This window comes from Mustela erminea, chromosome 21 (assembly GCF_009829155.1).
Source record: "Mustela erminea isolate mMusErm1 chromosome 21, mMusErm1.Pri, whole genome shotgun sequence".
NCBI classification, from domain to species: Eukaryota; Metazoa; Chordata; class Mammalia; order Carnivora; family Mustelidae; genus Mustela; species Mustela erminea.
The window spans coordinates 5,265,593-5,280,620 of NC_045634.1; the positions used below are offsets into that span (position 1 = coordinate 5,265,593).

Below are 15,028 nucleotides of genomic sequence, written 5' to 3' on the forward strand. Positions count from 1 at the left end.
CATAATACTTAAAACCATCTCTACAACCTCTCTCTCTCTAAAAGATTAGAAAAAAGTTCCAGAAAGTTCCAACATACTCTACATTATACTATAGCTATAGCAAAATCTCACTATAGCACCATTAAATTGGACCCTAAAACGTCAATAATATATAATGTGGAATCATGTAAACCAACAAATTTACAGGACAACCTAATGGAGAAAGTCAATGATATCAGTAAATAAAAATGTAAAAGATACTCTCAGTTTCAATAATGATATTGAGAGTTAATATTAGAAGAGTAAGATTAAGAAGACATACTTGGTTTTCATTTCTTGAAAAGAAGATGGTTTACCTTTTAATTGTAAATATTGCCTTCTAGGCATCAAAAATCTACCTTTGTTTTTATGAAAATAAACAATTTGAGAATTTATTAACTGAATATGTAAAGATATTAGATACTTGCCCTCCTGCTTCCCAGACAAACTAGAAACTTCTCTGCCACGCCTTTCACAAAATGGAGGCTGGTAGCCCTCAAAGCAATAGCACGTTTCATTGGAATTGCATACCTAGGATCATTTTTAAAAACTTAAATGATCATTTAAAACTATTTTCTCACAAAAAGTAAAATTACCAGATGGATCATAAAGCTTACTTTTGTATTTTCATTTAGTGTAATTTTATTTATTTACAGAGATAGTCCTACAAATCAGATGTTTGGTTTCTAATGCACACACCAAAAACAGTTTTTAAAAAAGCTATAGAGGCTCATAGAATTTACATCAAGAAAATTTAACTTTCAAATATTCACACAGTTTTTAAAAAAACACACAGTTTTTTAAAAAGCTATAGAGGCTCATAGAATTTACATCAAGAAAATTTAACTTTCAAATATTCACCTGAAAACTTAGTTTGCAATTTCAGAAACATATCCTTAAATTCTAATGAGAATGAGACCCATCCAGTGGTACGCTGGAGCCAGCTAGGACCACCACCTCCAGAACTGGTTGTGCACATCTCTTCCTATCTCCAAGTTCAGTGACATTATGTGCTAGCTTGAAATATTTGTACCTACAATCCCACTGTCCTTCACCAGGATTGGGTTGTGGGTTTTTTATTTTATTTTTTTAAAGATTTTATTTATTTGAGAGAGAGAAAAAGAGAGAAAGAGCAGGGGGAGGGGAGTGGGGAGAAGGAAAAGCAGACTCCCTGCTGAGACCTGGGATCATGACATGAGCTGAAGTCAGATGCTTAAAAAACTGAGCCATCCAGGTGATCCTGTTTGCTCGTTTCTTAATCCAAGGGTTTTTGCATTCCAAGAGGCCATCAGATACTTAGATTAGGAACTGACGGTTTCTGTAATTAATATATAAATAAATGCAATAGTAATAGCAAACACCTTTATGGTACTTACTATGTGTTAGTCTCTATTCTGAATACTACTTAGATTTACTTGTTAAGTCCTCACAACAGCCCTGTGAGGTTTGAGACTATTACTATTCCCACTGTATAGAAGAAGAAACTGAGGCATAGATATTTAACTTGCCCTGCCCTTGACCTCTTGCTATTCTTCCTCTCAAAATAAAATAAAACATCTCTCAGTTTCTAAGATCTCTATTCAACAACTTGGATCTAATTCCAAGCCTTAAATGTACAGAGGGTAAAAAAGTGTTCTATTCAGGGTATCCATTGTCCCAGCTTTTGTCACACCACCTTTATGATGTGCTGTGTGTGTGTGTGTGTACGCGCACGCACGAAGTATTTTACTCTGAAATACTTCACAGAGGTGATGTTGTCCTTCTCAGGAGATACATGTTGTCAGTTTGTCCTAACATTCTATTGTTACTTTTGGATCACTTGATTAATTGCTGTCTTCCAGGTTTTTCCACTGTAAGTTTCTATGCTTCCATTTGCAATTAATAAGTCATCTATGAGGAAACAGTTGTGAGATTCTGTAAGCATCTGGATCCTCATAATAATTTCACTGATTAGTCTGAATATCCATTATAATTATTTAACTTCATTATTCCTTCTATATTGATAACACTATAAGGAAGAATTTTCCCTTCTATCCACTTATTTCGTTTATTTATTGTTATTCAATTATTGTGATCAGTAATATATTAATTGTATGGTCAGATGATCTATGACAAGGATGCCAAGCCCACTCAATGGGAAGTCTTACCTGTGAATGAAAACTGGATATCCAATGCAAAAGAATGAAATTAGATCTTTATCTCACATCATGTACAAAAATAAACTCAAAATGGATTAAAGACCTAATGTAAGACCTCTAAGATTATAAACTCCTAGAAGAAAACATAGGGAAAAAGCTTTATGATATTGGACTTCACAATCATTTCTTGGACTAAAAGCACAAGCAACAATAGTAAGAATGGACAAATGGATCTACAACAAACTTAAAAACTTTTGTAAATCAAAGAATACAATCAAAAGAGTGACAATGTAATCTATAGAACAGGAGAAAAGACTTGCAAATCATATATATGACAAGAGAGTAATATCAAGAATATGCATAGAGTTCATACAACTCAACAATAATTTTTTTAAAAAATCAGATAACCTACTTAAATGGGCAAAGTACTTGAATAGAAATTTCTCCAAAGATGATATACAAATGGCCAGTAAGAATGAATAGATGTCCAACATCAATAGTCATAAGAGAAATACAAATGAAAATTACAATATCATCTTATACCCATTAGGATGACTATTATAATAAAGAACTGAAAGCAGAGTCCCAAAGTATAAATTTGCACACCTATGACCCCAGAAGTATTATTCACAAGAGCTAAGACGTGTTAACGACCCAAATGTCCACTAACAAATGACTGTATTAACCAAATATGGTACATACATACAAAGGAATATTATTCAACCTTAAAAAGGAAGGCAGTCCTGTCACATGCTAAAACATAGATGACTGAAATGAGTCATCAATAAAAGACAAATATGGTATTACTCCACTTATATGAGGTATCTAAACTAGTCAAAATCATCAGAACAAGTAGAATGGAGGTTTTCAGAGACTGTTGGAATAGAGGAAAGAAAAGTTACCATCTAATGGGTATTGCAATATTGTGATTTATAAGAAATAAATATTTCATCATTCAGATGATTGATGTATTTTTCATATGTATTTGGTCTTTGTCCACAGTTTCTGGTTTACAGCTCCCAAAACCCTTATAATTTCCTGTGTTGAGAGAGATTAAAGTGTCTTTTGTTATGTAAATGAAGTTAAGTTTTGAAGGCATCTAAGGATGGGACCTGGTTGCCAGTGGAATCCATGTGATTCCATGTGGCTATATGATTAGATGGGTGGAAATTTCAGTCCTGCTCTACCCTTCCCCCAACCTTCAGGGAGGTTGAATCAATTGTCAATGGCCAGTGACTCAATCAGTTTTACCTATGCAATGAAGCTTCCATAAAACACAAAAGGACAGGATTCAGAGAGCTTCTGGGTTGGTGAACATGTAAAGATTTGAGGACAGTGTGCATATAGAGAGGGCATGAAAGTTTGGCACCCTTTTCCTATACATCTCTCTTCTACTTGGTGTACCTGAATTTTATCTTTTTATAATAAAAGAGTAATCTAGTAAGCAAAATGCTTCTCTAAGTACTGTGGGCCACCCTAGCAAATTAATTGAATCCAAGGAGGGAATCTTGGGAACCTCTGATTTATAGCCAGTTAGAAGTACAGGTAACAACCTGGACTTGCAATTGATATTTGAACTGAGTTGCCAAGGAAGAAGTCATTGGAACTTCCAATCTATAGCCAATTGGTCTGAAGCACAGGTGATAGCCTAAGATATCACCGAGGATAGAAACTGGCATATATATGGGGAGGGGATTGTGCATGCAGTCTTGTAGGACAGGACCCTTAACCTATGGAACATGATGTCATCTTTGAGTAGATAGAATTGAATTGAATTCTGCTGGTGTCCAAGAACTGCTTTTTGGTATAGGAGGAATCCGATCACCCACACTGGAAGCTGGGTGCTCAGAATACCAAAAAGAATATTAGCATTTCATATTTCCAAGATAAAAAAGTTCTGGAGATCTGTTTCACAACAATGTAAATATATGTTAATACTACTGAACTGCAGGGGCGCCTGGGTGGCTCAGTGGGTTAAAGCCTCTGCCTTCGGCTCGGGTCATGATCCCAGGGTCCTGGGATCGAGCCCCACATCGGGCTCTCTGCTCAGCAGGGAGCCTGCTTCCTCCTCTCTCTCTGCCTGCCTCTCTGCTTACTTGTGGTCTCTGTCTGTCAAATAAATAAATAAAATCTTTAAAAAAAAAATACTACTGAACTGCACATTTAAAAATGTTAAGATGGCAAATTTTGTTTTTTACCACAGTAAAAATCATTCAAAACAGCTTTATTCAAAACAGCCAAAACTTGAAACTATCAAATTATCACCAACAGATAAATGAATAGTTTAATATCCATAAAATGAGATATTAAAAACAACAGAAACTATTTTGTCTAAGTATGTTACAAATGCCATGATACATTATTATTGTTAACTTGAGATAGTCAATTATCTTTTAAAAAACATTTAAAAGGGGGCACCTGGGTGGCTCAGTGGGTTAGGCCTTTGCCTTCGGCTCAGGTCGTGATCCCGGGGTCCTGGGATCGAGCCCCACATGAGGCTCTCTGCTCGACAGGGACCCCCTCTCTCTATCTGTTGCTCTGCCTACTTGTTCTCTCTCTCTCTCTGCCAAATAAATAAATTAAATATTTTTTTAAAAAACATTTAAATGAAATACAGTATTTTATCCACATATTTTTCATTCCATCACTCTTCAATGCTTTGTTTAGATCCACATTTCCATCTGACATTATTTTCCTTCTACCTATAGTTTAGTATTTCCTTCAGTGCATATTTTCTACTGGCAAATTCTCTCAGATGTTCATATCAAAAAGCGTCTTTTCTACCCTTAATTTTCAAAATATTTTCATTGGTTAATAGAATGCTTACTTTACAGTTCTTCCCTCACATTTAAATAATGTAATTTAATTGTCAGACTTACATATTTTCTGATAAAAAGTCTGAAGTTATTCTTGCCATTGCTCCTCTGAACCCAATGTGTCTTTCTTCTCTGGCCACATTTAAAATATTATCATTAATGCTGGTTTTCAGTAATTTGATTATAATGTGCCTTCCCAGGTGTATTTCTTTGAGTTTTTCTGGCTTAAGATTTATTGAATTTCTCTGAACTTTGAGTTTATGGCTTTCACCAAATTTTGAAAATTATAAAAAATTTTTCTAGCATCCTCTCTCTCTTTTTCTGTAACTCCAATTACAGATATACCAAACCATTTGATATCATCCCAGGAATTACTGGTTCATGTTTTTTTTTTTTTCAATCCTTTTAAATCCTTTTCCTTCAGTTCAAATAGTTTCTATTGGCTTATTTTTAAATTCACTGAAATTATCTTTCATGTCTATTGAGTTGTTAATCCCATCCATGGAATTTTTCATTTTAATTATATTATTTTCCCATTTCTAGAAATCCCATTTGTGTTTTATATTTCTACTTTCTCTTATTATTATGTTAATATTTGTTAAGTCCCTGAGAATAATAATCACTTTAAAAAGTCCCTGTAGCGTTGGCTTAAAATTGCTAAATTTGCTAAAATTGACCTAAGATATCCGTTACATGTGATACAAGGAGGAACGCATAAGAATGTTGTTTGCCGCATTGTTTGTAACAGCAAATATTAGAAACAATATAAATGGCAACCAATAGGAGGTTGAATAAATATATAATATAATCATGCAAAAAAAAAAAAAAAGTCCCTGTCAGTAAATTATATCATTTTAAACATTCTAGGGTCTATCTTTATTGGCTAATTTTTTTCTGGTATGGGTCACATAATTCTCCCTCTTTGCATATTTCCTTATTTTAAAAAGTTTTACACTAGATATTGTGGATATTATACTGTAGAATGTATAGATTTTGTTGCTTTCCTTTAAAGATTGCTATACTTTGTGCTGGCAGGCAGCTAAGTTACTTGCAAAACAGATTGATCAAGCCTTTTAAACTTTGATAGGGAAGATTTAGAATATCCTTTTCTCTAGGATGAATTTACTGTTCCTAGTCAAGTAATGACTTTTCTGGGGTTTCTAGTGATAAGTTTAGTAAGTTACATGAATAGAAATGAATATGCAAACATTATTAACTTTCCTACACTCTAAACGTAATGGGAAAAGATCCCTAAACACACTAAAAAGAAACTATGGAATATAGAGAAATAATTTTAAAAAGAAATATTCAACATCAAATGAAAAAGACCACCAAACTTTCCTGAAAACTATATCAAAGATTTGAATAAATAATCCAAGAAAGAATAATTATAAAACTTGACATATATAATATTAATATTTAATGGATTTTTACCAACTCCTAATAAAACAGTATTATAGTTAGTGAGAATAGTCAGGTCAATAAATAAAACAGCCATTATACATATCTGACAAATGATAATATACATAGCACCACATCTTAGACACCACATGGAAATTAGAAGCCCAGTGGCCAAAAGGCAAAAACAACTTTTCCATTAAAATATATCTATCAAGAAGAGGTTTTAGGGCACCTGAGTGGCTGTTGGTTAAGCGTCTGCCTTTGGTGCAAGGTCCCGGGATGGAGCACTGCATTGAACTCCCTGCTCAGCAAATAGTCTGCTTCTCCCTCTCCCAATGCCACTCCCCCTGTTTATTCCTTCTCTCTCTCTCCCTCCCTTCCTCTCTCAAAATGAATAAATAAAATATTTTTTTTAAATGAGGCTTTAACTCTTTTAAATGATTATCATAACATCAAAACAAAATATTTCAACTATAAGAACACAATACACAATACACATACAACATATTTTAGGTTTACGCTCTTAAAGTATGATTTAAACTTTTTTAACATAAACTGAACTTAGCACTGAATGTATATATTAGATTTGTTAAGATTCATCAGTATGACACATACTGATTTGCTTTTAAGTTTTTATTTAAATTTCAGTTGATTAACATACAGGGTAATAATAATTTCAGATTAAAATATAATGATTCAACATACAACACCTGCTGCTCATCACAATCAAAATGCACTCCTTAATTCTCAACACCAATTTAACCCAGCCTCCTGCCCACCTCCCCTCTGGTAACCATCAGTTTGTTCTCTAGAGTTGAGAATCTGTTTTATGGTCTGCCTCTCCCTTTTTTCCACTTTGCTCATTTGTTACAATTCTTAAATTCCACATATTAGTGAAATCATAAGGTATTTGTCTTTCTCTTTCTTCACTTAGCATTAATACTCTCTAGCTCCATCCACATCATTGCAAATAGCAAGATTTCATTCTTTTTATGGCTGAATAATATTCCAGTGTGTGTGTGTGCATAGGTGTGTGTGTGTGTGTGTGAGAGAGAGAGAGAGAGAGAGATCTTCTTTATCCATTCAGCAGTCAGTGGATACTTTGGCAGTTTCCATAATTTGGTTATTATACATAATGCTGCTATAAACATTGGGATGCATGTATATTTTGAATTAATGTTCTTGTATTCGTTGGGTAAATACTTAGCATCCTAATTGGCTGAATTCAGTAAAGTCACAGGGTACAAAATCAAAATAAAGAAATCTGTTACCTTTCTATATACTAATAATGTAGCAGCAGAAAGAGAAATCAAGGAATTGATCCCATTTATAATTGCATCAAAACCAATAAAACACATAGGAATAAACCTAAACAAAGAGGTCTTTCAAGACCTGTACTCTGGAAACTATAAAACACTAATGAAAGAAATTGAAGAAGACACAAAGAAATGAAAAAACAACACTCCATTTGGATCAGAAGAACAAATATTGCTAAAATGTCTGTACTACCCAAAGCAATCTACACATTTAATGCATTCCCTATCAAAATGCCAACCTCGTTGTCAGTTAAATAGCCAACCCTGGATTTTGGCTCAGGTCATGATCTCAGGGTCATGGGACTGAGCCCCACTTCCGCCTCCATGCTTAGCACAAAATCTGCTTGAGATTCTCTCTCCTCCTATTCTTCTGTCCCACCCACATTCACATTCTCTTTCTCTCTCTCAAATAAATTAATTAATTAATTAAAAAAAAAAAAACAACATCTTTTTTCACAGAACTAGAACAAATAATCCTAAACTTTGTATGGAACCACAGAAAACCTCAAATAGCCAAAGCAACCTTGAAAAAGAAAGGCAAAGCTGGTCACATTACAATTCTGGACTTCAAATTATATTAAAAAGCTGTAGTGATCAACACAGTATGGTTCTGGAAGGAAAACAGACGGTCTTAGTGAGAAAGAGAAAATCCTCAAAGCAGCCCGGGACAAGAAGTCTATAACATACAATGGTTAAAAATACTAGATTGGCAGCAGACTTATCCACAGAGACCTTGCAGGCCAGAAAGAACTGGCATGATATTTTCAGAGCACTAAATAAGAAAAACATACAGCCAAAAATACTCTATCCAGCTAGGGTATCATTGAAAACACAAGGAGAGATAAAAAGCTTCCAGGACAAACAAACTCTAAAAGAATTTGTAAACTCCAAAGCAGCTCTACAGGAAATATTGAAAGGGGTCCTATAAGCAAAGAGAGAGCCTAAAAGTAGTAGACCAGAAAGGAACAGAGAAAATATACAGTAACAGTCGCCTTACAGGCAATACAATGGCACTAAATTCAATTCTCTCAATAGTTACCCTGAATGTTAACGGGTTAAATGCCCCAATCAAAAGACACAGGGAATCAGAATGAAGAAAAAAAAATCAATATGCTGTCTACAAGAAACTTATTTTAGACCCAAAGACACCTCCAGATTTAAAGTGAGGAGGTGGAAAACCATTTACCATGCTAATGGACATCAAAAGAAAGCTGGGGTGGCAATCCTTATATCAGATCAATTAAATTTTAAGCCAAAGACTATAATAAGAGATGAGAAAGGACACTATATCATACTCAAAGGGTCTGTCCAACGAGAAGAGCTAACAATTTTAAATATCTATGCCCCTATCATGGGAGAAGCCAATTATATAAACCTATTAATAACAAAATCAAAGAAACACATCGACAATAATACAATAATAGTAGGGGACTTCAACACTCCCCCTCACTGAAATGGACAGATCATCCAAGCAAAAGCTCAACAAGGAAATAAAGGCCTTAAATGACACACTGGACCAGATGGACATCACAGATATATTCAGAACATTCCTGTCACAAAGCAACAGAATACACATTCTTTTCTAGTGCACATGGAACATTCTCCAGAATAGATCACATCCTGGGTCCTAAACCAGGTCTCAACCAGTATCAAAAGATTGGGATCATTCCCTGCATATTTTCAGACCACAATGCTCTGAAGCTAGAACTCAATCACAAGAGTAAATTTGGAAAGAACCCAAATACATGGAGACTAAACAGCATCCTTCTAAAGAATGAATGGGTCAATCAAGAAATTAAAGAGAATTAAAAAAAATTCATGGAAACAAATGATAATGAAAACAAAACGGTTCAAAATCTGTGGGACATAACAAAGGCAGTCCTGAGAGGAAAATATATAGTGATAACCAGCCTTTCTCAAGAAACAAGAAAGGTCTCAAATACACAACCTAACTCTACACTTAAAGGAGCTGGACAAAGAACAACAAATAAAGCTTAAATCCAGAAGGAGAAGAGAAATAATAAAATCAGAGAAGAAATCAATGAAATAGAAAACAAAAAAACAACAGAAAAAAATCAATGAAACTAGGAGCTGGTTCTTTGAAAGAATTAATAAGATTGATAAACCCCTGGCCAGACTTATCAAAAAGAAAAGAGAAACGACCCAAATAAATAAAATTCATGAATGAAAAAGGAGAGATGACAGCCAACACCAAAGAAACACAAACAATTATAAGAACATATTATAAGCAACAATATGCCAGCAAATTTGACAATCTGGAAGAAATGGATGCATACCCAAAGACATATAAACTACCAAAACTGAACCAGGAAGAAATAGAAAACATGAACAGACCCATAACCACTAAGGAGATTGAAGCACTCATCAAAAATCTCCAAACAAAAAAGAGCCCAGGAACAGACAGCTTCCTAGGAGAATTCTACCAAACATTTAATGAAGAATTAATTCCTATTCTCCTGAAACTGTTTCAAAAAATAGAAATGGAAGGAAAACTTCCAAACTCATTTTATGAGGCCAGCATTACCTTGATCCCCAAACCAGACAAAGGCCTCTTCAGAAAGGAGAATTTCTGGCCAATATCCTTGATGAACACAGATGCAAAAATTATCAGCAAAATACTAGCCAATAAAATCTAGCAGTACATCAAAAGGATTATTCACCACAACCAAGTGGAATTTATTCCTGGGCTGCAAGGTTGGTTCAACAACTACAAATCAATCAATGTGATACAATACATTAATAAAAGAAAGAACAAGAACTATAAGTGATACTCTCAATAGATGCTGAAAAAGCATTTGACAAAGTATAGCAACCTTTCCTGATCAAAACTCTTCAAAGTGTAGGGGGATAGAGGGTACATACCTAAATATCATCAAAGCCATCTATGAAGAACCCACCACAAATATCATTCTCAATGGAGAAAAACTGAGAGCTTTTCCACTCAGGTCAGGAACACGGCAGGGATGTCCATTATCAACACTGCTATTCAACACAGTACCAGAAGTCCTAGCCTCAGCAATCCGACAACAAAAAGAAATTAAAGGCATCCAAATCGGCAAACAAGAAGTCAAACTATCACTCTCTGCGATGATATGATACTTTATGTGGGAAACCCAAAAGACTCCACTCCAAATCTGCTAGAACTTGTATAGGAATTCAATAAAGTGTCAGGATATAAAATCAATGCACAGAAACCAGTTGCATTTCTTTACACCAACAACAAAACAGAAGAAATAGAAATTAAGGAGTCAATCCCATTTGCAATTGCACCCAAAACCATAAGATACCAGGAATAAACCTAACCAAAGAGGCAAAGAATCTACACTCAGAAAACTATAAAGTACTCACGAAAGAAACTGAGGAAGACACAAAGAAATGGAAAAATGTTCCATGCTCCTGGATTGGAAGAATAAATATTGTGAAAATGTCTATGCTACCTAAAGCAATCTGCACATTTAATGCAATCCCTATCAAAATCCCCTCCATCTTTTTCAAAGAAATGGAACAAATAATCCTAAGATTTATATGCAACCAGAAAAGACCTCGAATAGCCAGAGAAATATTGAAAAAGAAAGCCAAAGTTGGTGGCATCACAATTCCAGACTTCAAGCTCTATTACAAAGCTGTCATCATCAAGACAGTATGGTACTGGCACAAAAACAGACACATAGATCAATGGAACAGAATAGAGAGCAAGCCCAGAAATAGACCCTCAACTCTATGGTCAACTAATCTTCAACAAAGCAGGAAAGAATGTCCAATGGAAAAAAGACAGTCTCTTCAACAAATGGTGTTGGTAAAATTGTACAGCCACATGCAGAAAAATGAAACTGGACCATTTCCTTACATCACACACGAAAATAGACTCAAAATGGATGAAGGACCTCAATGTGAGAAAGGAATCCATCAAAATCCTTGAGGAGAACACAGGCAGCAACCTCTTCGACCTCAGCCACAGCACGTCTTCCTAGGAACAGTGCCAAAGGCAAGGGAAGCAAGGGCAAAAATGAACTATTGGTACTTCAACAAGATCAAAAGCTTTTGCTCAGCAAAGGAACAGTTAACAAAACCAAAAGACAACTGACAGAATGGGAGAAGATATCTGCAAATAACAGATCAGATAAAGGGCTAGTATCCAAAATCTATAAAGAACTTATCAATCTCAACACCCAAAGAACAAATAATCCAATCAAGAAATGGGCAGAAGGCATGAACAAACATTTCTGCAAAGAAGATTTCCAGATGGCCAACAGACACATGAAAAAGTGCTCCACATCACTTGGCATCAGGAAATCACAAATCAAAACCACAACGAGATACCACCTCACACCAGTCAGAATGGCTAAAATTAACAAGTCAAGAAATGACAGATGCTGGTGAGGATGCAGAGAAAGGGGAACCCTCCTACACTGTTGGTAGAAATGCAAGCTGGTGCCACCACTCTGGAAAACAGCATGGAGGTTCTTCAAAATGTTGAAAATAGAGCTACCCCACAACCCAGCAATTGCACTACTGGGTATTTACCCTAAAGATACAAATGTGATCCGAAAGGGCACGTGTACCCAAATGTTTATGGCAGCAATGTCCACAATAGCCAAACTATGGAAAGAACCTAGATGTCCATCAACAGAAGAATGGATAAAGAAGATGTGGTGTATATATATATATACAATGGAATACTATGCAGCCATGAAATGAAATGAAATCTTGTCATTTGCGACAACGTGGATGGAACTAGAGGGTATTATGCTTTGTGAAATAAGTCAATCGGAGAAAGACAATTATCCTAAGATCTCCCTGATATGAGGAAGTTGAGAGGCAATGTGGGGGTTTGGGGGGTAGGAAAAGAATAAATGAAACAAGATGGGATCGGGAGGGAGACAAACCATAAGAGACTCTTAATCTCACAAAACAAACTGAGGGTTGCCAGGGGCAAGGGGGTAGGCAGAGGGTGGTGGGGTTATGGACATTGGGAAGGCATGTGCTATGAAGTTTATAAACCTGGTCATTCATAGACCTGTACCCCTGGGACTAATAATACAATATATGTTAATTTAAAAATTAAAAATGTAATAAATAAATAAATAAATAAATAAAATAGTACTTAGGCTTGAAAGGAAGAATTGGGAGAGACATGCTCATACACTTATTACCACGGGATAAATTTATAAACTTTCTAGAAATCACTTAAAAATTTTAGGTGATCTTAAAGGGGATTAGTATCTTATACTCTATAATCCACTTCTGGAAACCTCTCCCACAGAAATAATACACAAGTTTCTCATAAAAGCAAATTTCAGTAAAAAAGAAGAATCAAACATCATATGATATTGAACATATGGGACTGGTTAAAAGAAATAAAGTTATATAATATTATTTTCTATAACAATTTTTAGGCAATGTTTAAAAGATGGAAAAATTCTTAGAAGTGAAATGCTTTGGATAGAGAAATCATCTGTTACCCTCTGTACATAGTACCATGTCTTCTTAGTTGAGTCAATGACTAAATGAATGAGGCTACACATGTATACATAAACATATTTAGTGAATGAATGAATAGATTTATACATACTTATACATATATACACTTGTAGATGCATGGAACAAAGAAACAAAGCTTTCGGGAGAACAGTTAAGTCTGCATTATAAAAAATATAGTTAATTTTTTACTTTCTACTTTAGATTTCTAAATCTCCAAAGTCATGATAAATAAGTAGTACTTTTATTATGAAGAAAGAAAATAAGTAGTATCTAGGAATTTGAAGGAGTGAAAATTTGCATCGTTAGCAAGTCAACAATTGACCTATCAGACAAATATAGCCTCCAAATAAATTTTCTTTGACATGCCCAGAGTGTCCAGAGGAATATTTATAACACTCATTGCTCAAGAGGATTGGGGGTAAAGGAGAGAGATGGGGGGGGGAGGTAGTTTTTTTACATTGTAAGTAAAATTAAAAGTGTTTTGGAATTTATGAAAAATAATTTGGCTTTAACAAATCTATCATTAAAATTTTGAATATATAGATATAGAAATAGATACACACACACACTTCAACCAAGTAGTCATACTACTTGGTTGATCCTGGTTATCTTCCCACAGCAACATAGGTTCTAGCATTCAAGGACATACATATACAAGGATACTTATTAAATCTATATCTCCTCATTTGGAAGCATCTGAGTGAAGCATTGTTGAATGAAAAAGTAAGATATGGAAAAGTGTGGTATGCCTATATGTATCTATATTATCAATCGATAGATGATAAATAGATGATAGACAGATACATGATAGATATACATTCAGCAAATATTTGCATTCCTACATTGTGCCCAGCAGTTCTGGGCTCTTGGTAACTAACAACAAAGAATACATGTCTATATGAATATAGCTCTGTACCTGAATAAATGAGTCTAGAATAAACAAAAAAGTAATGATACATGGTAGACTGATAACAAGAGAACACCACAAAAATTAATGTCATAACACTGGTATAATTATGTAATCCTATCACCAAAAATACATGTATACGAACACACATGTGCATGCACAGAGATATTCAAAAGAATAATCTACAATAAAAAAATAACTTAGTAATTATGTCAATGGCAATATAACTATTTAATGTCCATGGTTGTATACCAAATTTGCCTTACCTGTTTATTTACTCTTTTGGCATATTTAAATTTGTGAACCCTGAAACAAAATTTTCAACAGAGAGTATTTTTTAATTTGGATAATGATTTACACTTGTATTAGAATGTGAGGGGTTTTTAAACTTCCTATACACTACAATCTTTTTTTTCCTTATTATTCTAATATTTGTTATTGTACCATTGCGTGATTTTGACTTTATGCTAATTTTCTAAACGGCAACCTACATAAAGGCAATTTGTCTAGGCAAATTCACTCAATGTCAGTTGCCTTAACAGTCAATTCATCAAATAGTTACTTAGTACTTGTAATGCCAAATGATTTAATCTCAGTATTTATATAGAAATATGATTGGCTGAGGGCGTCTGGGTGGCTCAGTGGGTTAAAACCTCTGCCTTCGGCTCAGATCGTGATCCCAGGGTCCTGGGATGGAGCCCTATATAAGGCTCTCTGCTCAGCAGCGAGCCTGCTTCCTCCTCTCTCTCCGCCTGCCTCCCTGCCTACTTGTGATCTCTGTATGTCAAATAAATAAACAGATCTTTTAAAAAAAAAAAAAGAATTATGATTGGCTGGATTGGTTGTCACTGCACTGGAAGACTTCTGCGAAGTTTTAGTAGAGCGGTTTTCATTTTGTTTTCAGAAAAGCATTTTAATAAATTTTCCATT

At 34.7% G+C, this 15,028-nt stretch overlaps 1 protein-coding gene across 11 annotated transcripts in view; it reads right to left on the reverse strand.

Annotated features, from left to right (window-relative positions):
* LOC116581844 (disintegrin and metalloproteinase domain-containing protein 32-like) overlaps nucleotides 1-15,028 on the reverse strand; it is a 195,478-nt gene that overhangs the window by 20,897 nt on the left and 159,553 nt on the right. For 8 of the 11 annotated variants that reach the window (XM_032329135.1, XM_032329134.1, XM_032329131.1 and 5 more), the window contains one exon: nucleotides 447-549. The exons of the other annotated variants lie outside the window; for them this stretch is intronic. In XM_032329135.1, coding sequence (XP_032185026.1) covers nucleotides 447-549 — 103 coding nt within the window. The remainder of the gene's footprint in view (nucleotides 1-446; nucleotides 550-15,028) is intronic. 11 annotated transcript variants of the gene reach the window in all.